This window comes from Mustela erminea, chromosome 1 (assembly GCF_009829155.1).
Source record: "Mustela erminea isolate mMusErm1 chromosome 1, mMusErm1.Pri, whole genome shotgun sequence".
Lineage (NCBI taxonomy): Eukaryota > Metazoa > Chordata > Mammalia > Carnivora > Mustelidae > Mustela > Mustela erminea.
This window is the reverse complement of record NC_045614.1, coordinates 10,485,919-10,508,556: the sequence shown is the minus strand read 5'-3', so window position 1 is coordinate 10,508,556 and position 22,638 is coordinate 10,485,919. Positions and strand designations below refer to the sequence as shown.

Below are 22,638 nucleotides of genomic sequence, written 5' to 3'. Positions count from 1 at the left end.
CCTGAGACCCAAAGCCATTTTATTAAGGCATCATTGCAGCACAGCTCCATGAACTGAGCACCCCTGGGGCAGGGCAGGGTCTTCTCTGTGACAGTGTCAGTACCTTGATCTTGGTCTGTTCGATGGCCGTGAGGAAGAGCAGGTGGGCCAGGAAGAGGCACATTGACAGCTGCAGGTGGATTGAGGTGCTGGTGTTCTGGATGGCTTTGCACAGCAGGAAGGTGAGGGCTGCCAGGAGGAGGCACAGCAGAGAGATGCCCAGCCCCACATGGGTGATCACAGCCAGCCCGGGAAGTTCCTCCTGGGACCCAGCAAAGAGAAGCAAGGAGGACATCACCATCACATTTTCCTGCCCTGAGTAATGACTCTTTCATTCTTGAAAAAAATACTTTGGCACAGCAACATCAAGAGTGAGGACCCAGGTAAACTTGTTATGTTATTGGGTAAATTCCTCCAGGTTCGGATTGCTAGAATTCTATGGGATTCTGACCTGATTCAGATCCCGTAAGAATTGAGGGCTAGGAGAGTCCTTACTCAAGACAAAGCCCCAGAACTCACAAAGGTTTGTTTTACTTACAGGTCACCTGCATGAGATTTTTGTTTCAGTGATCCAGAGAAAGTAAGCAGCTCACCTAGCCAGGGGAACAGGTAGACATAGTTGCTAATCTACCTGTACTCACTGGCTTCCCTGTCCCTCTGATGTCTGCCAAGACCATACCTTCTGTTCTATAACCCCTTTGTACTCCTGCCCTGAAGACCTCTGTGGTAAGTAGAACTCTGATTCGGCAGAAAGAAAAGGTGTACACACATCTTCCAGGTTCTCAGATAAAAGCCAATTTGTAAGGGAGTTGGGGGAAATTGGAAGGGGAGGTAAACCATGAGAGACTATGGACTGTGAAAAACAATCTGAGGGGTTTGAAGCAGCGGGGTGTGGGAGGTTGGGGGAACCAAGTGGTGGGTATTAGAGAGGGCACGGATTGCATGGAGCACTGGGTGTGGTGCAAAAACAAGGAATACTGTTATGCTGAAAATAAAAATAAAATGTAAAAAAAAAAAAGCCAATTTGTGTGTTGTGAAGAGATTTTGCAGTTGGAACTCAGGTCCTATATCAGTAAACTTTTCTAAAAGAGGGGTTTATCCTGGGTGGGCCTGATCTAATCAGTGAGCCCCCAAAATCTCTGGGCTCTTCTTGGAGAAAAAAATTCAAAGTTTGAGAGAGTTTCTGATGAGAGATCTCCTCCTGCTGGCCTCTGAATAGAAATGCTGAGACACTGTGTGAGGGCTACCAGAGAAGGAATACAGGCAGCCCCTGGTAGCTGAGCAGTGTCCCCTGCTCACAGCTAGCTAGAAAGTGGAACCCCAGTCCTATGGCTGCAAGGAACTGAATCCTGCCAGCAACCAGGGAGTTCACAGGAGGACCTGAGCCTCAGAGAAAAATGCAGCTCAGGTGCATTGTAAGACCCAGAACACACAACTCAGCTACACCATGCCCGGCTACTGCCCCAAAGTAACCATGAGATATAACTTTATGTTTTGTGTTTTTTTTGTTTTGTTTTGTTTTTTAAGATTTTATTTATTTGTCAGAGAGAGAGTGAGCAAGAGCGAGCACAGGCAGGCAGAGTGGCAGGCAGAGTCAGAGGGAGAAGCAGGTTCCCTGCGGAGCACGGAGCCCGATGTGGGACTCGATCCCATGATGCTGGGATGATGACCTGAGCTGAAGGCAGCTGCTTAACCAACTGAGCCACCCAGGCGTCCCATAACTTTATGTTTTTTTAAAGCCCTTACACATGAGGAAATATGTTACAGAGCAATATGCATGGAATGCAACCCGTCTCTGGGCTCTCACCTGCGCATTGTAGTGGTCCATGAGAACGGCAAAGCTGCTGAGATGGGTGCACTGGCAGATGGTGCTGGTGTCTGTAGTGGTCACCATCCTGCAGCCTCTAGTGGACCAATGACCACAGCCACCCTGACTGTGCTCCCAGAAGACGCAGAACACCTTTTGTGTTGGCCCAGGGCTCACTGACTGTAGGAAGAGAGTGTGTGGGAGCTCATGTTTCTGGTGCTCAGAAATGCTTATCCAAAGCTGGCTTGCAAAGGGCTTTCCTGGAGAAAGATGCACTCATGGGGGAGCCCCCACCCAGAACTGCAAGGCTGAGCTAGGCAGCAAGGCTGTGCCCAGGACCCAGGCTCATTCCACACCCAAAGTCCCACGACACCAGCGCTCACATGATGAGAGAAGATGAAGGTGATGGGGGAGCTGAGGTTCTGGGTGTCCTTGTTGTTCGTAAAGGCAGAGATGACGTCTGAGAGCAGAACCGAGGAGACTCCTGGCAAAATACGCTTGTGTGCCCCGTGCAGAACTGCCTGCTTCTCAGACTCCAGGAACCAGGCGGGCCTCTGCCAGCAACTTGCCCATCCCCGGAGTGGAGATGAGGCCTGCCACAGAAGGACCTGCAAGATGAGGCCTGAGTTAATATCTTGGTGTGTCCAACAGAGCCCCTTCCCCCTCAGAGGCATGCTTTGTACCCTTGCTAAATCCCCCTTTCCCTTTTATCTTCTGTTCCCTGTTTGTTACATCCTTGGGCATCTTGTGATCTTCCTCCCATCTCAGCCATTACCTGAGTCACCAGATTTGTGCACCACATCCCAGTTCAGCAGCATCTTCGCCTGATTTGAACTCAAGGTGACATTTCTGTGTCCTTGCTCCTGCACCTTTAGGGACAGGTCTGTGAGTGGTAAGAGTTAGGTTAGTAATTCTGCCTGTAGTGGTTGCTAGAACACCATTACGTTCTATATGTTGTGGTAGGCACATGCGTGCACGCACACACACACACACACACACACACACACACACACACCGAATTTACAAAGGATAAGACAATACTATGAGCAACTGTACACCAACAAACCGTATAACCTAGATGAAAGTGACAAATTCCGAGAGACAAACAAAAAAAGTTAAACTTTGGGACACGTGGGTGGTTCAGTTGGTTAAGCAGCTGCCTTCGGCTCAGGTCATGATCCCAGCGTCCTGGGATCGAGTCCCACATCAGGATCCTTGCTCCGCAGGGAGCCTGCTTCTCCCTCTGACTCTGCCTTCCACTCTGTCTGCCTGTGCTCGCTCTCGCTCGCTCTCGCTCGCTCTCTCTCTGACAAATAAATAAATAAAATCTTAAAAAAAAAAAAAAGTTGAACTTTAATAAAGTTTAAGTATCACAGGGAAATATAATAAGCAGGTAAAAATTCCCCAAAATAGGGACACCAGGTGGCTCAGTCATTAAGCGTCTGCCATCACTTCAGGCCATGATCCCAGGATCCTGCAATCAAGCCCCACATCAGGCTCTCTGCTCAGTAGGAAACCTTCTTCTCCCTCTCTCACTCCCCCGGCTTGTGTTCCCTCTCTCACTCTTTGTCTCTCCCTCTGTCAACAAATAAATAAAATATTTTTTTTAATCCCCAAAATAAAAAGCCTAAACCAGATGGTTTTACTGGTGGACTTCTGCCAACTATTTAAGTAAGCATTAATAAGATCCTTAGTAAACCCCTCCAAATGTAGGAAAGGATAGAATACTATGTGAATAATCTTATGATGCCACCATCACCCTGATAACAAAACTAGATAAAGCCTTTAGGAGGAAACTATAGACCAATATTTCTTGTGGTCACAGATGTAAAAAAATAATAATAATAACCTTCAAGAAAGTATTAGGAATAAATTTACCCGAAGATGTTCAAGACTTGTACATTGAAAACTACAAAAAAAAAAAAAAAAAGTTAGAATAAATGAAGGAGGGACATCTGGATGGTTCTGTGGCTTAAGCCATTGCCTTCAGCTCAGGTCATGATCCCAGGGTCCTGGGATTGAGTCCCACATCGGGCTCCTTCCTCGGTAAGAAACCTGCTTCTCTCTCCACCTCTGCCTGTCACTCTGCCTGCTTGTGTGCTCACTAGCTCTCATTCTCTCTCTCTCTCTCTCTCTCTCTCTGACAAATAAATAAATAAATAAAATCTTCAAAAAAAAAAGAATAAATGAAGGACCCTGTGTAACTGGAAAAACATTCTATATTCATGATTTTAAAGGCTTAATATTGTTAAGATAGCAATATTTTCAAAAGAGGTCTACATTTTCAATGCAATCCATATCAATATTCCAATAACATTTTTTTTAGAAATGGAAAAATCAGTCCTCAAGTTCACAAGGCATTGCAAGGGGCAAAAATACCCAAAACAATCTTGAAAATGAAAAACAAAATTGGAGTATTTATACCTCCTGATTTCAAAACTGAGTACTAACCTATAGTAACCAGAACAGTAGGCTCTGGTATAAGGATAGACATACAGACAAGTAAAATAAAATTGGAAGTCCTGAAATAAACCCACACATCAATTGAGTGCTCAATTGATTTCCAACAAGAGATGCCAAGACCCTTCAGCAGAAAAAGAAAAGTCTCTTTAGAAAATGGTGCTGGGCACATCTGGATCTCCACTTAGAACAGAAGGACCCCACCTCACATAACACACAAACACTAACTCTAAATGGGTAAAACACTTACATTTATAAGCTAAACTACAACAGTTAGGAAGAAACACAGGTGTAATCTTCATGGGCTTGAACTTGGCAATGGATTCTTAGAGAATGCACCAAATGCATAGCCAACAAAAGAAAAAATAGAGGAAAGGGATTTCATCAAAACAGAAGCATCTGTTCACAAGAGTGAAAAGACCAAGGAGAAAGTGGAGAGACAGTCTATGGAATGGGAGAAAAAAATGAGCAAATCCCGTATCTCATAGAGTCTACTATAGAATATATAAAAAACTCTTACAGCTCAACAACCAAAAGCCAAACAATGAATTAAAAAGATAGGCAAAAGACTTGAATAGATGTCTCTCAAAAAAAAAATAAATAAATAAACACACACAAATATTCAGCAATCACATGAAAAGATGGTAAATATCATTAGTCATTTGAGAAATGCAAATCAAAACCATAATGAGATATCACCTGATACACTAAAACGGCTATACAAAAACAAAATGTAAGTACGAAGTGTTGCTGAGACTGTGCATACTGGAACCCTTGTGTTGCTTGTGGGGATGTAAAATGGTGCCTCCATTTTGGAAAAAGAGTTTGGTCATTCCTCAAAAAGTTGAAGAGAGAGTCACCTCATCACTCAGAAATTCCACTCCTATGTGGGTACGCAAAGAGCTGAGAATGGTTATTCAAACAAAAACTTGTCCACCAATATTACAGAAACACTATTCAAAATAGCCAAAAGCTGGCAACAACCCAAAGGTCCATCAGTGGATGAATGGATACACAAAAGGTGCTGTAGCCACAATAATGAAATATTATCTGACCCTAAAAAGGAAACAATTACTGCCACGGGCTACAACAGGGATTCCCCCTTGAAAACATGATCCTGTGTGAAAGAAACCAGACTATAAGATCACCTATTGCGTGATTCTATTGCTATGAAATGTTCAGGATAGGGCAATCCACAGACACAGAAAACAGACTGGTGACTGCCAGGGTCTGGGAGAGAGATGAGAAGGGACTGCTTAGTGGGTACACTATTTACTTTTGGGGTGATGAAAATATTTTAGAAATGGAGGTGATGGTTGTACAACTCTATGTTTTTCATTTTCAAGATTGTTTTGGGTATTTTTGCCCCTTGCAATGCCTTGTGAACTTGAGGACTGATTTTTCCATTTCTAAAATTTCCATTCTTTATATTACAATGAAAATGTGTATGATTAGCAGTTTTAGCAGTGTACTAAGTCCACTGAATTGTACATTTTGTTTAAAATGGTGAATTTTATGTTATGTAAATTTTACCTCAATAAAACAAATCATACTTAAATATCAAATAATATTAAATTTCCATTCTTTATATTACAGTGAAAATGTGTATGATTAGCATTTTTATTCATTTAACATCGTAATTGGCTTATGAGTGTAACACTGAGATACAAGCATGGTCACACATTCTAGTGAGGCTGCGGGACAAATGTGGCGGGAACAGGCAGAGCAGAGCCTGGGGCAGACCCCAGTACTTACCTGTGCCTGCAGATGCATTGAAGGTCAATGTTCCCCTAGGTAGAGCCTGACTCAGGTTTCTCAGGACATCCTCCAGGCCACCGAGCAGGCTCGTAGCCACACAGTGCTGGTCTGAGAGGGACAGGGTCTCCAGGTCCTCGGGGGTCTGGAGCAGCTCATCCACCACCTGTATGAGGTCCTGGGGGGATGGGGACACAGAGCTAGTGAGCATGAAGACCCTTCCCACTCTGGCCCAGACAACAGAGCCTGGAGAATCAATGGTAGATGAAGGTGGTACTGGATCACATTTCCTGGGTCTTTGCCCCCGGAATCCAGCCACACAAAAGTCAACCCTGTACACAAATGCCAAGAGTGACATTAGCCCAATGTCCAGAAACAGCAAGAAAAAAAGTCATTTCTGGGTGCGGGGGGGGGGGGGGGGTCTAACAGTGAGTAGGAATGCCTGCAGGTCTCCACCCACCCTGGGAAAGGTGGGGTCTGAGACAGGAAGCCATCATGTTGGGGCTGCCTCCTCCCAGACCAAAGCTTCCCAGGTCTCTATGGGATGCCTCAAGGTTGCCTTCCCTGGGATCTGCCCTTACCTGGATGGTGTCCTGAGCCAAGGCTGGCTTGAAGTGTCTCCCCAGACCTTGGACTCTTTCAAAGAAATGGGAGAGCCGCTAGGATAGAGATGACACAAGTCAGAGAGCCTCACATTTGAGTCAGGAGCTTGGGATGAATGGGTGGATCAGGTGGGCTGCGCGGAGGGATTCCTGCATCCTGGTCCCTGCTGAGGCCACTCACCTGGCTCTTGATTCTAGGGGGTGGGGTCCAGGTGGGGAAGGACATCTCTGCAGGGGATAGAGCAGCAGTTCATTAGGTGTGAGAGTGTCTGTGTGTATCAAGGGCGGAGTCTGGGGTCAGGTCAGACCAGGTACCTTCACAGGTGGTGTTGGGCTGCTTATTCTGGAATCCAGGTTTGGGCTCCCAGCCCCGGCGGCAGCGGCACTTGTACGAGCCCACGGCGTTGATGCAGATGGTGGACTCATGGCACATAGGCTTCTGGGAGCTGCACTCGTCCACATCTGGGGACACAAAATGGGAGTCAGGACCCCTTTCCTCTCTGTCTCCTTCCTCATTTACTTGTGTTAGTGTACCCCCTTGACTGGAGGTGATAACGCCTGTTACCTCCATATCCTAGCGATGCAGGGATTAGGGGAAGTGAGCCTGACATGTAGCACGTGAGCCCTGTACAGATGTGCAGGTTGTGAATATAGAAATACCTTTGCCCGAGGTGGTAATTAGCTGCTATCTGGGGTCTCCAAGGAGCCTGCTCCTCTGTACCCTAGCTCCTTTCCCAGAAACCACCCCCCCTCCAGCCTCAAAATAATTAATGCCACTGAATATGGGATCAGATGTTCTGAGTGCAGTTCTCCAGGAAGTAGCGTCTGAGCTCGGACCTTCACAGACAGTGTTGCTTGGTCCATTGGGGGACCCAGGAATGGGCTTCCAGCCAGGGCGGCAGCGGCACTTGTAGCCCCCCATGATGTTGAGGCAGTGGGCGGAGCTGTGGCATGGGTTCTGCCCTGATGTGCATTCATTCACATCTGAGAACAAAGCAAGAGGGTCAGAGTCCCTCCACTCACTGCACCCATCCTGCCTTCCCCTTTTCTCAGATACTTTAGTACTTCACACCAAGGAGACATACACACACACACACACACCATGTACCAGCCACTTAGCATGTCAAAATAAATTTTATGATAGCATCATCTCTTGTAAAAACTCCATAATCTCAGATTATCCCTGCAAGGCGGACAGGGAAGAACCATGTGTGTCATTCCAGACAAAGCTGAGTCCCTTCACATATGGTGCAGAATGGACTGAGTATCGGGGGCAAGAATGGGCCTCTACCCAGTGAGGCTGTGACACTGAGCTACCCTTGTGTTGACTCAGTGGGTGGGGTAATGGCACCACTGCTGTCCCAAACCGCACCCCTGTCCTTATGAGAACAAATCCCACAAGTTCAGCCCTGCCCTGCCCAGGCCCAGTTCCCCATCTCCTCACTGCTTGTACTGAGCATACACTGGTCCTGAAAATAATGCTGCCTCTCCACTCTCAAAGCTCATGACAGCTTCCTTCAAGATGAACTCAGGAGGGACAGTATCCTCCTTCTCAGGCAAAAACTGTAGCAAAGGGGAAATTGAGTCATGAGAGCTAGACTTCCCAGTCAAGGTTCTTAGTCATTTCCTCCTCAGCTGGCAACTGAGGTTCCCCTACTCAGAGCTAGAAGTGACACTTCCTGCTGGAATGGGACAGATTAGGAGGGGCAAGTGTGGGGGTGCTTATAGAGACTGAGGCCCACAAGGGAACCCCTGGCCCAGAAGGCCCTGTGGCTTCCCTGCTCTGTGGTAGGACCTTCCTGCAAGGTGACTCCTTGGGCAGAGCAAACCCCCAGTGTTCCGGGAACCTGAGGTTCTCCCTCCTCCTGGGGCTGCAGGATCTGCCTTGGCCCCTCCCCAGCTCCAGCGCAGCCTCACAGTGTCTGCTAGGGCCTCCAACTGTGCACAGATTCAGGTCCCCCGGGTTGAGCTGCAAGCTGGGCGGACTCTCGCAGGTGTAGCTGCCCTGAGTGTTGGCGCAGATACTGCCTCTTTTACAGATTCGGGGTTTCCGCTGACATTCATTCACATCTGCAGGGGAAAGGAGAGGATGCTGGGTGCCTGCAGCTGTTTCCTGGGATAGAAGCATCTGGAAACCTCTGTTCTCTCCTCCTCAGTGAGTGGGTGCCTTTTCTAATTCACATGAAGATGAGTGATAGGTGAGCATGGTGGCCCAGATGTTGTTTCCAGATGTTGCCAGAAGTGGTCCAAGTCCTCCCCATCTGCCAGCTCTGGTCCCCTTGGCCTCTCTGGGCAGCTCCCAGGTAAGGCAGGGACATCATGGCCACCTGTGTTCCAGCCTGAGGACTTGGACAAGTCCAGGGTGGGCCTTCCTGGGAACCAAATGCAGGGGAAATGCTGTGTTCCCCAAGCAGGACTTAGTTCCCAGTGATGGTTTTGTCCTAATTTCCCAGGGCAACAACCTGTTGCCTGAGTTGTCCTTGGAACTCGGTGACCCTAGCAGGACAACACTCAGCCACACTGCTTGAGACTTCAGCTTCATGGAGATGCACCAAGACCCACATCTGAGCCAGGCTCCTCAAGGAAAAAGCTTTCTATAGAGGAAGGAAGATGAAGATTATGCCAGCCAGTCCTGGGTCACCCAAACAGCGGGCACCAAGCTGAAGAGGATAGTGGGGGGCTGATGTCCAGCCAAGCAGCTTTGGGGTGATAAAGGTGACTTTTTCTGATTCCCCTGAAGGCATGCTTGGATTGGCAGGAAGTGCTGAGAATAAACATCTGAGCAAGTCCTTAGATAGGCAAGAGTTGAGTGGCTGGAATAAGGAACACGTGCTGATGGCAAGGAATGACAGGTTCTTGGCCTTGTGTCCCAGGAAAGGACACAGACCTGTGGATCCTTTCAAGTGAGTTTAGCCTTCATCTTCTGTCACCAAGTGGTCTGAGTCAACCTGGGACCCAGGTTGACCCCTTTGTAAGAGGGTCAGACTTGGGACTCTGATCTCCAATTATGTCCTGTCTTGCCATTTGGTCCATATGAGACCCTCCTCCATTCATCTGAGTTTTCAGGTGTGTGGGGATAGTCCACATCACTCTTCCCACCACCAACACAACAGCCTCCCAGATCCTGGTCACCAATTTGTCACAGGATGTTGAATGGAAGTTACTGGGGAGAGTCAGGCAGAGCCTTGCATGGGGAAGTACATAGTGGTAGAGCAGACAAAAACCCAAATCAAGGTGCTAGGAGGTGTCTTCTCTAGGTGGAGTTGTTGGCAAGGCCAGCTGGGGAAGATGAACCCACCCTTAAATCTCCCTCTTCCCATGTCTCTGGATAGGGTTACTGGATCCCTCAGGGCCCAGGGCTTTGAGAGGGCTCCCAGTGGGGGCCAAACACATGTGGGCTCCAGTGGGGGCAGATCTCTTCATGGCAGTCATTGATTATGGTGAAGAAGATAGATATTGTGTTAGAACACACATGCTCTCAGCTTCTGAAGTATCTTGATGCCATCTCTCTTTTTGTTTTATGACAAAAGATCCCAGATAGACAAGGAGGACATTTCAGAATTACAGAAGTGACCCTCTGGATAGGGTTCTGAGCCTTGAGTTTTGGAAAGGGACAGGATACTAGGATGTTCTCTGGTGCCTGGAGAAAGTGAGCTGAGTGACCCCAAACCTCATGGAGGAGAAGATGGAAGACAGAACTCAATTCTTACCTTGACATGTGTTCTCACTCTCATTTTTGAACATTCTTGCCCCAGAAGCAAGCTCGTATCCTGGAATGCATGTGCAGTAGTAGCTCCCCTCTGTGTTCTGGCAGTCTGCAAATCTTCCACAGGACACGGCTGACAGTGGTCCACACTCGTTGATATCTGGAACACAACAGAACAAAGGGTCACCTCAACAAATTGTGAGTTTCCATAGGGCAGAGGCCCTGGCCTCAAGCACTACTCGCCATAGAGACTGGACAGAACTCAGCTCATAGTTTTCTGGATGAGCTGGAAGCTGCTATTCCAAACACCTGTTCACTGCTCTGCTCATCTCTGCTCTCTAGATGGGCCTGATGGGACCTAGACCCAGACACTTTGCTGTGCCACCATGGGGTCTGGAAGGAGGTCTACATCCCCTTCTGCAGGTCTTGTGAGGTACTGAGTTTCTGTTTGCACTATTGGGGAATAGGTGGTGGGCTCCAGTCAGGGTGATTGGCACTGAAGGCTACTCTTTTTTTTTTTTTTTTTTTTTTTTTTTTAACACAGAGAGATCACAAGTAGGCAGAGAGGCAGGCAGAAAGAGAGAGGGAAGCAGGCTCTCCACCGAGCAGAGAGCTGATGCAGGGCTCAATCCCAGCACCCTGGGATCATGACCTGAGTCGAAGGCAGAAGGTTTAACCCACGGAGCCACCCAGGTGCCCCTGAAGGTTACTCTTGATGCTGAGTCGTGAAGGGAGTCATGGCTAGAGTCTGTCCAAGGTAACACTCTTTCCCACTTGAGGATAAATCCAGGTGGCCAGGCCCCTGCCATTGATAGCTTCCATCTCTCATTACTCATGGTGACCTCAGTACACCCCACAGGCTTCATCAAGCACTCCCCCAGCTCCAGTGTCAGGCATTTTCAAGATGGGCACTTGGGTGTCCCAATCAGTTAACTGTCTCCATTCAACTCGGGTCATGATCCAAGGGTTCTAGGATCAACCCCTGCATTAGGCTCCCTGCTCAGTGGGGAGTCTACTTCTCCCTCTGGCACTGCCCCTCCCCCTCCCACTCGTGTGCAGTCTCTCACTCTCACTCTCACTCTCACTCTAACAAATAAATAAATAAGTAAAACCTTAGAAAAGAAGAAAAAAAGATACTCCAGGATTTCTTTGGAGGAATCTTGCTACCTCCAGCCCTGGAAGAATTTCCTCTTATCAAAGCCATTGGAGATATGAAATGAGGAAGTAAAATGCAGTTTCTCATGGTGGAGTCACTGGGGGTGTTTTCTGGCCTCCTATCTCCTCCTGTCTAAACCTGAGAGAAAAGATTGCCTTGAGCCAGGTCCTCTTTGAGTAGCTCAGGGACCCACACAACAGAAGCCACACATCACTGGTTTATAAATAACAGTTTAATAAGAACAAGCAAGACAAGAACGCATCAAAATGCAAGGACAGAATATTTGGTCCTGTACCTTCCAATTGGGGCAAAAAGACTTTTAGAGCCTAAAAGGACTCATGGTATCATGCTGAGTCAGGGCAAGCAAATGGTCTCCCCCAGATCAGTTTTCTGCCCTAAACTGTGGACCTCCCTTCTAAGACCACAGACCCAGGATGTGGATGTCAGCACCAGAACATGACAGGATGTGGGAAGACACATACGTAACACATTCATGTTCACTCCCATCTGGGCAATGGGACTGTCCTCCTCTCTTCTTAGATGGTAGCAATGGCTGGACATCAGCCTTCATGGTTGTTGCATGGGGTGGAGTAGAGTGGGGCACAAATAGGAATGAGGCGTGTGGGAGGGGAAAACATGACAATGAGTAATTCTCCACCTGACAGACGTGCTCCCAGGAAGGAGCTGGTTTCCAGGCACACCATCAGCAGGGCTCCTTGCCATGCTCACCCAGCCATGAGTATCCATGAGACACAAATGCAGAGGAATCTGTTAAGGATACCTCTTGGGCATAGAAGGGCTAGGCGGGAGTCACAACACCTTTTTTTTATGATAAAATTTACTTTCCTCCCAAGAAGAGGAAGATGGTGGAGGAATAGGGGACCCTCATTTTGCCTGGAATTCAGCTACATAGCTATCAAATTATTCTGAACACCTGCAAATGAGCCAGAGATTTTAAAAAAGAATTGCTGCAAGTCTACAAATAAAAAAAGACCACTTTTTGCAGGAATGACAAGACAGAAGAACTCACCACAAAAAAAGAACAAAGGCAGTAGTCACTACCAGGGACTTAATGAATATGGATATAAAAAAATGTAGGAACTACAATCTAAAATAATGATTATAAAGACACTAGCTGGGCTTGAAAAAAGCACAGAAGACATTAGAGAAAGGGTTCTGGAGAAATAAAGGAACTAAAATCTAATCAAGCTGAAATAAAAAAAGCTATTAATGAGATGCAATCACTGATGGATGCTCTGACTGCAGAATAAATGAGGCAGAAGAGAGAATCAATGTTATAGAATATTAAATTATGGAGAATAAAGAAACTGAGAAAAAGAGAGATAAACAACTACTGGATCACAAGGAGAGGATTCCAGACATCAGTGATGCAATAAAGCTAAACAATGTTAGAATAATTGGTGTCCCAGAGGAAGAGAAATGGAGGAGTGGAAAGTTATTTGAACAAATTACAGCTGAGAACTTCCTTATTCTGGGGAAAAAAACAGACATTCAAGTCCAGGAGGATTCAAGATCAATAAAAATAGGTCAATAACTTGACATATAATATTGAAGCTGGCAAATTTCAGAGACAAAGAGAAATTCCTGAAAGCACCTTGGGCAAAAGGTCCTGAACTTATAAGAGTAGAAACTTAAAGCTGGCAGCAGACCTATCCACAGAGCGCTGGCAGGCCAGAAAAGACTGACATGATATGTTCAGGGTGCTAAATGAGAAAAATACGCACCAAGGCTTTATCCAGCAAGGCTGTCATTCAGAATAGAAGGAGAGATAAAGTGCTTCCAGGACAAACAGAAACCTAGAAAAAAAATATTTTTTTTGATCACTAAACCAGCCCTGCAAGAAGTATTAAAGGGGATCTTTCAAGCGAAGAGAGAGCCCAAAAGTAACAAAGACCAGAATAGAACAGAGACAATACACAGAAAAAGGGACTTTACAGGTAATACAATGGCACTAAATTCATATCTTTCAGTAATTACTCTGAATGTAAATGGGCTAAAATCCCCAGTCAAAAGACACAGGGTATCAGATAAGCTAAAAAAAGCAAGGCTTACCCATAAGTCTGTCTACAGGAGGCTCATTTTAGACCCAAAGACTCTTCCAGATTGAAAGTTGAGGAGGTGGAAAACTATTTATCATGCTAATGGACATCAAAAGAAAGCTATGGTAGCAAACTTTATATCATAAAGACTAGATTTTAAACCAAAGACTGTAATTAGATATGAAGAATAACTTTATATCATAATTAAAGGGTCTATCCAACAAGAAGATATAACAATTTTAAATATTTATCCCCCTAACTTGGGAGTGGCCAATTTTATAAACTAACAAATAAAAAGCTATACAAATACATTGATAATAATACAAGAATAGTAAGGGAATTTAACACTCCATTCAAAGCAATGGATAGATTATCTAAGCAGAAGATCAACAAGGAAACAAGAGCTTTGAGTGACACACTGGACCAGATGGACTTCACAAACATTTACAGAGCATTCCATCCTTAATCAACAGCATTCTCATTCTTCTCAGGTGCATATGGAACATTCTCCAGGATAGATCACACACTGGGTCAAGAATCATGTCCAACTGGGGTGCCTGGATGGGTCAGTGGGTTAAAGCCTCTGCCTTCAGCTCAGGTCATGATCCCAGGGTCCAGGGATCAAGCCCCACATTGGGCTCTCTGCTCAGCAGGGAGCCTGCTTCCTCCTGTCTCTCTCTGCCTGCCTCTCTGCCTACTTGTAGTCGCTATCTGTCAAATAAATAAGTAAAATCTTTTTTTTAAAAAAGGGAAAAAAAGAATCATGTCCAACCAATACAACAATTAGGATTATTCCCTGCCAATCTTCAGATCATAATGCTTTAAAACTTAATTCAGGGACGCCTGGGTGGCTCAGTTGGTTGGATGACTGCCTTTGGCTCAGGTTATGGTCCCGGAGTGCCGGGATCGAGTCTCGCATCAGGCTCCCAGCTCCATGGGGAGTCTGTTTCGCTCTCTGACCTTCTCCTCGCTCATGCTCTCTCTCACTGTCTCTCTCTCAAATAAATAAATAAAATCTTTAAAAAAAAAACTTAATTCAATCACAAGAGGAAATTTGGAAGAAACACAGATACATGGAATTAAAGAGCATCCTACTAAAAAATGAATAGTTCAACTAGGAAATTAAAGAAGAATTTTAAAAATACATGAAAGAAAATGAAAATGAAAACATAACTCTTCAAGAACTTTAGGATGCTGCAAAGGTGGTCTTAAGAGGGAAGTACACAGCACTACACAACTTTCTCAAGAAACAAGAAAAGGAGAAGTGTCTGTTCTGTCATTTGCAAATATCTTCTCCCATTCCGTGGGTTGCCTCTTTGCTTTTTTTTTTTTTTACTGTTTCCTTTGCTGTGCAGAACAGACACTTCTCCAATGAAGACATACAAATGGCTATCAGACACATGAAAAAATGTTCATCATCACTAGCCCTCAGGGAGATTCAAATTAAAACCACATTGAGATATCACCTTACACCAGTTAGAATGGCCAAAATTAACAAAACGGGAAACAACATGTGTTGGAGGGGATGTGGAGAAAGGGGAACCCTCTTCCACTGTTGGTGGGAATGCAAGTTGGTGCAGCCTCTTTGGAGAACAGTGTGGAGATTCCTCAAGAAATTAAAAATAGAGCTTCCCTATGACCCTGCAATTGCACTCCTGGGTATTTACCCCAAAGATACAGATGTCGTGAAAAGAAGGGCCATCTGTACCTCAATGTTCATAGCACCAATGGCCACGGTTGCCAAACTGTGGAAAGAACCAAGATGCCCTTCAACGGACAAATGGGTAAGGAAGATGTGGTCCATATACACTATGGAGTATTATGCCTCCATCAGAAAGGACGAATACCCAACTTTTGTAGCAACATGGACGGGACTGGAAGAGATTATGCTGAGTGAAATAAGTCAAGCAGAGAGAGTCAATTATCATATGGTTTCACTTATTTGTGGAGCATAACAAATAGCATGGAGGACATGGGGAGTTAGAGAGGAGAAAGGAGTTGGAAATTGGAAGGGGAGGTGAACCATAAAAGACTATGGACTCCGAAAAACAATCTGAGGGTTTTGAAGTGGCAGGGGTGTGGGAGGTCGGGGAACCAGGTGGTGGGTATTACAGAGGGCACGGATTGCATGGAGCACTGGGTGTGGTGCAAAAATAATGAATACTGTTAATTTTAAAATAAATAAATAAATAAAAACTTTAAAAAAAAAAGAAAGAAAAAGAAGATGTGGAGAAAGGGGAACCCTCTTCCACTGTTGGTGGGAATGCAAGTTGGTGCAGCCTCTTTGGAGAACAGTGTGGAGATTCCTCAAGAAATTAAAAATAGAACTTCCCTATGACCCTGCAATTGCACTCCTGGGTATTTACCCCAAAGATACAGATGGAGTGAAAAGAAGGGCCATCTGTACCCCAATGTTTATAGCAGCAATGGCCACTGTCGCCAAACTATGGAAAGAACCAAGATGCCCTTCAACGGACGAATGGATAAGGAAGATGTGGTCCATATACACTATGGAGTATTATGCCTCCATCAGAAAGGATGAATACCCAACTTTTGTAGCAACATGGATGGGACTGGGAGAGATTATGCTGAGTGAAATAAGTCAAGCAGAGAGAGTCAAGTATCATATGGTTTCACTTATTTGTGGAGCATAACAAATATCATGGAGATCAAGGGGTGTTAGAGAGGAGAACAGAGTTGGGGTAAATTGGAAGGGGAGGTGAATCATAAGAAACTATGGACTCTGAAAAACAATCTGAGGGGTTTGAAGTGGCGGGGGTGTGGGAGGGTGGGGTACCAGGAGGTGGGTATTATAGAGGGCACAGATTGCATGGAGCACTGGGTGTGGTGAAAAAATAATGAATACTGTTTTTCTGAAAATAAATAAATTGAAAAAATTAAATAAAAAAAAAAGAAAAAGAAACAAGAAAAGGCTCAAACACACAACCTAAACTTACACCTAAATGAGCTGAATAAAAAGTATCAAGTAAAGCCTAAACCTAGCAGGAGAAGAAAATTAATAAAGATTAGAGCAGAACTGAATGAAATAGAAACCGAAAGTCAGTAGAACAGATGAACAAATCTAGGAACTAGTTCTTTGAAAGAATTAATGATTGATAAAGTCCTGAAAAAATTAATAAGACTAAAAAACTTGAATACCTAGACTATTGGAAAAGAAAGGAGAAAAGACCCAAATTAATAAAATCATGACTGAAAGAGGATTGATCCAACCAACACCAAAGAAATACAATTATAAGAACATATTATCTGCAACTATATGCCAACAAATTAAGTAAACTGGAAGAAATTGATGCATTCCTAGAAACATAAAAACTACCAGAACTGAAACAGGAAGAAAATAGAAAACCTGAACAGACCCAGCAAGGAAATTGAAACAGTAATCAAAAAATGTCCCAAAGAACAACACTCCAGGGCTGGTAGCTTCCTTTGGAATTCTACCAAAGATTTAAAGAAGAAATAATACCTATCTTCTAAAGCTGTTTCAAAAAGTTGAAATGGAAGGAAAATTTCTAAATTCTTTTAATGAAGCTAGCATTACCTTGATCCCAAACAAGAAAAAGACCCCACCAAAAAAGGAGAATTGCAGACCAACGTCCCTAATAAACATGGATACAAAATTCTCCCCAAGAACCCTCCTATGCTGTTGGTGGGAATACAAGCTGGTGCAGCCACTCTGGAAAACAGTATGGAAGTTCCTCAAAAAGTTGGAAATAGAGCTACCCTATGATCCAGCAACCACACTACTGGGTATTTGCCCTAAAGATAAAAATATAGTGATCCAAAGGGGCACATGCACCCGAATGCTTATAGCAGCAATGTCCACAATAGCCAAACTATTAAAAGAATCTAGATGTCCATCAACAGATGAATGGGTAAAGAAGATGTGGTATATATATATATATATATATATATATATATATATATATATAATGGAATACTATGCAGCCATGAAAAGAAACAAAATCTTGCCATTTGAAATGATGGAAGAGTATCATTCCTTGATACCTCAAAATGGATCATGCCATGATACCAAGGGTATCATGGAAGGGTATCAATGATGTAGAGGGTATCATGCTAAGCAAATAAGTAAATCATGGAAAGACAATTATCTGATCTCTCTGATATGAGAAATTTGAGAGGCAGGGAGGGGGGTCATAGGGGGTACGGAGGGAAACAAATAATAAGAGACTCAATCTCATGAAACAAACTGAGGGTTGCTGGGAGGTTGAGGAAAGGGTAGGGATAGGGTGGCTGGATTATAGACATTGGGGAGAGTATGTGCTATGGTGAGTGCTATAAAATGTGTAAACCTAATGATTCACAGACCTATACCCCTGAGGCAAATAATACATTATATGTTAATTAAAAATATATATATTCCCCCCCCCAAAAAAAATTGTCCCCAATCTACTGACCAATAAGATCAAACAGTACATTAAAGGATTATTCACCACAACCAATGGGATTTATTCCTCAACTGAAGTGTGGTTCAATATGCATCTATCAGTCAATGTGTGATACACCAGATTAATAAAAGAAAAGAGAAGAATCATATGTTTCTCTCAATGGTTGCAGAAAAAGCATTTGACAAAGTACAGGATCCTTTCCTGATTAAAACTCTCCATGGTATAGGGATAGAGGGAACATACCTCAATATCGTAAAAGCAATATATGAAAAGCCCACAGCAAATATCATTCTCAACAAGGAAAAACTGAGAGCTTTTCCCTTAAGGTCAGGAACATGACAGGGATTCCCACTCTCACTAAGCTGTCCAACATAGTACATGAAGTGCTAGCCTCAGCAGTCACTCAGAGAACAAAAAGAAATAAAAGGCATCCAAATTGGCAAAGAAGTCAAACTCTCTTTTTTCACAGATAACATGATACTTTATGTGAAAAACCCAAAATACTCCACCCCCAAATTACTAGAACTCATACAGCAATTCAGCCAAGTGGCAGGATATAAAATCAATACAGAGAAATCACTTGCAATTCTATACACTAACAGTGAGAAAGAAGAGAGAAATTAAGGAATCCATCCCATTTACAGTCACACCAAAAACCATAAGATACCTAGTAATAAACCTAACCAAAGAGGCAAAGTATCTGTACTCTGAAAACTACAGACCACTTATGAAAGAAATTGAGGAAGACATTAAAAAGTGCAAAAACATTCCATGCTCATAGATTGGAAGAAAAATATTGTTTAAATGTATATGCTACCTACAGCAAACTACACACTCAATACAATCCCTATCAAAATACTATCAACATTTTTCACAGAGCTGTAACAAACAAACAATTTATATTGAACCAAAAGTCCCTGAATAGCCAAAGAAATGTTGAAAAGTGAACCAAAACTGGAGGCATCACAATGTCTGACCTCAGGTTATACTACAAAGCTGTAATCATCAAGACACTATAGTACTGGCACAAAAACAGACACATAGAACAATGGAACAGAGTAAAGAACCCAGAAATGGGACAAAGCAGTAAAGAATATTCAATGGGGAAAAGACAGTCTCTTCAACAAGTGGTGTTGGGAAAATTGGACGGCCACATTCAGAAGAATGAAACTGGACCACTTTCTGACACTACACACAAAATGGATGAAAGACATAATGTGAGATAGGAACCCATCAAAATCCTAGAGGAGAACACAGGCAACAACATTTTGACATCTGCCACAACTTTTTCTAGACACTTCACCGATGGTGGGGAAAACAAAGGCAAAAATGAATTATTAGGATTTCATCAAGATAAAAAGCTTTTGCAGCAAAGGAAACAGTCCACAAAACCAAAAGACAAGTGACAAAATGGGAGAAGATATTTGGATAAGGAAGATGTGGCCCATATACACTATGGAGTATTATGCCTCCATCAGAAAGGATGAATACCCAACTTTTGTAGCAACATGGACGGGACTGGAAGAAATTATGCTGAGTGAAATAAGTCAAGCAGAGAGAGTCCATTATCATATGGTTTCACTTATTTGTGGATCATAACAAATATCATGGAGGACATGGGGAGATGGAGAAGAGAAAGGAGTTGAGGGAAATTGGAAGGGGAGGTGAACCAACCATGAGAGACTATGGACTCTGAAAAACAATCTGAGGGTTTTGAAGGGACGGGGGGTGGGAGGTTGGGGTACCAGGTGGTGGGTATTATAGAGGGCACGGATTGCATGGAGCACGGGGTGTGGTGCAAAAATAATGAATACTGTTATGCTGGAAATAAAAAAAATAATAATAAATAAATAAATAAATAAATAAATAATGAATACTGTCACACTGTTACATAAAAAAATAAAAAAATTTAAAAAAAAGATATTTGCAAATGTCTTATCAGATAAAGGGTTAGTGCCCAAAATCTATAAACAACTTATCAAACTCAACACCCAAAAAAACAAATAATCCAGTCAAGAAATGGGCAGAAGTCATGAACAGATATTTCTCCAATGAAGACAAATGGCCAACAGACATATAAAAAAATGCTCAACATGACTCAGCATTGGGGAAATACAAATCAAAACCATAATGAGATACCACCTCACACCCATCAAAATGGCTACAGTTAACAACTCAGGAAAAGACAAGTGTTGGTAAGGATGCTGAGAAAGAGGAACTCTCTTATACTGTTGGTGGGAATGCAAGCTGCTACAGCCACTCTGGAAAATAGTATGGAGGTTCCTCAAAAAGTTGAAAATAGAGCTACCCTACAACCCAGCAATTGTACTGCTAGGTCTACCCCAAAGATACGAATGTAGTCATCTGAAAGGGCATGTGCACCCCAATGTTTATAGCAGAAGTGTCTCCCATAGCCAAGATAAGGAAAGAGCCCAGATGTCCATTGACAGATGAATGGATAATAAAAGATGTGAGATAGATAGATGATAGATATATCTAAAAAAAATTTAATCTTGTCATTTGCAACAACATGGATGGAACTAGAGGGCATTATGATAAGCAAAATAAGCAAAATAAAATCAGATAAAGATAATTATCATATGATTTCACTCAAATGTGGAAGTTAAGAAAAAAACAGAGAAGGAGAAGAGAAGGGAGAGATAAAACAAGATAAAATCAGAGAGACAAATCATAAGAGACCCTTTATCATAAGAAACAAACTGAGGGTTGCTGGAGGAGAGAGGGTGGGTATGGGGTAAATGCATGATGGGTATTAAGGAGGGTATGTGATGTAATGAGCACTGGATGTTATATATAATTGATGAATCACTGAACTCTACTTCTGAAACTAATAATGCAACATATGTTAATTAATTGAATTTAAATAAAATAAGATTTTTTAAAAATTTACTTTCCCCCGAATGTTAAATGGAACATAGATACTTAGAAGAGAAAGAAAATGTAAAAAAAATGAAAATAAAGAAAATCACCCATAAGTCCACTATACAAACTACCGGGAAAATTTAGGGTATTTTTTTTCTTAACTTTTCAAAGGTATCAGGAATAACTATTCCCAGTAAGCTCCTACTAGATGAAGTCTAATCTTCCAGGTACTGGTTGATTGTTCTCTCCTGTTTCTTCCACTTCTTCCTTTCCTTGTGCTATGAGAATAATCACAGTAATAATAGCAGTGACCATGATAAATAGCTTGTGTTTGACAGTCTGGTCTGTACTAGTCTTCACCTGTTCTTCACACACATGAATTTTAAATCTTACTCCATCCATGGGGGGTAGGTACAATGATTGTCTGCAATTTACAGACAAGCAAACTGAGGCACAGAGAGAACACATCTCCCCCCACACCCAGCTCCATTCCCCACCACCATCCCAAGCCCCTGTACCTTCACAGATCTCCAACAAGCTGGTGAAGATCACCCCAGATGAAGAACTGAATCCTGGAGAGCAGCAACAGGCAGTGGCATTGACACATGTGGAGTTTGGAGGGCACCAGCGAGCACAATCTGTAGAGGCAGATGTTGTGGGGACAGAGACCATAGTCAGAAGGAGGAGTCAAGAAATGGATGGAGTCAGCAGCCAGCTGGGGGAGGGAGGTGAGTTGGAGGAAGGAGAGGGATGGCTGCCGTTGAAAGAGGAATGGACAGAAAGTTCTGGACATTTGGGGATGTAGAAATAGTCTCTGTTATCTCCAGAAGACCAGAACCTCACCTGAAGATATGCCCGCCTTTTTCCCCTTGTTCATTTGAGGACCCAGACCCTTTCATGCACTCCCCAGCTTCTGTCACCAGTGGGGTTGGCTGGGCAGACTCACCACTAGTCTTCTGGGCTGCAGCTCTGAATGGCAACAGCAGCAGCATCAAGAGTCCTGGAGCAGAAAAAAACAGAGAGATGACAAAGAAACATGATGGAGCTCCAGTTTCAACCCTTGTCCTCAGGGCCATTTCATCCTAGAAAGTGGCTCTGATTCTGTAGCCCATGGCCCTCCCAAGGCTCTAGTGATTCATGAAGATTTGAGAACCAGTCTTCTACCCTCCCTCCCCTCAGACTGCCTGAGGAGTCAGTCACTAACAGGCACCATCATGCAGCCTCAGAACTACAGGTAAGGGCACAGAATATACAGAGGCGATGTCAGAGACACAACACAGAAATTCCAGCCTCTCCCAATGGAGGGGTTAAATACTTTGCTAGTAAATATTTATTTATTTTAGAGAGAGTAGAGAGAGCACAAGCTGGGGGAAGGGCAGAGAGAGAGGGAAAAGCAAACTCCCCACACAGCAGGGAGCCTGACACGGCTCAATCCCAGAACCCAGGGACCACTATCTGAGCTGAAGGCAGATGCTTAACTGACTGGGTCACCCAGGCACCATGGAGAGGGTAAATATTGAAGTACAAAGTCCACAGATTGGTGTGCTCTGCCCATAGCCAGGTCCTATTTTCTCTGGCAATGGCAGAAATCTACCTTGAGGATTTCTCTTCCAGGATGACTTCCCCCTGTGTAACCCACATATTTGGGGGCACACAAGAAGAACATGGGTTTGGGAGTCAGCCAACTCCAAGTCTGAGTCCCAGCTCACAGTCATACTGGATGGGTAGGGAGCCCTAGCATCA

The 22,638-nt window shown here is 43.9% G+C and overlaps 1 protein-coding gene across 1 annotated transcript in view; it reads right to left on the bottom strand.

The window, feature by feature from the left end:
- The window catches only part of ADGRE2 (adhesion G protein-coupled receptor E2), a 35,359-nt gene that overhangs the window by 11,506 nt on the left and 1,215 nt on the right, over positions 1 to 22,638 (bottom strand). Inside the window, 15 exon segments of the mRNA XM_032313709.1 lie at positions 104 to 301; positions 1,847 to 2,026; positions 2,230 to 2,385; positions 2,387 to 2,454; positions 2,622 to 2,729; positions 6,062 to 6,239; positions 6,643 to 6,720; positions 6,845 to 6,891; positions 6,979 to 7,125; positions 7,501 to 7,647; position 7,981; positions 8,603 to 8,733; positions 10,374 to 10,529; positions 21,414 to 21,533; positions 21,842 to 21,895. Of these exon segments, the coding sequence (XP_032169600.1) occupies positions 104 to 301; positions 1,847 to 2,026; positions 2,230 to 2,385; positions 2,387 to 2,454; positions 2,622 to 2,729; positions 6,062 to 6,239; positions 6,643 to 6,720; positions 6,845 to 6,891; positions 6,979 to 7,125; positions 7,501 to 7,647; position 7,981; positions 8,603 to 8,733; positions 10,374 to 10,529; positions 21,414 to 21,533; positions 21,842 to 21,895 (1,769 nt within the window).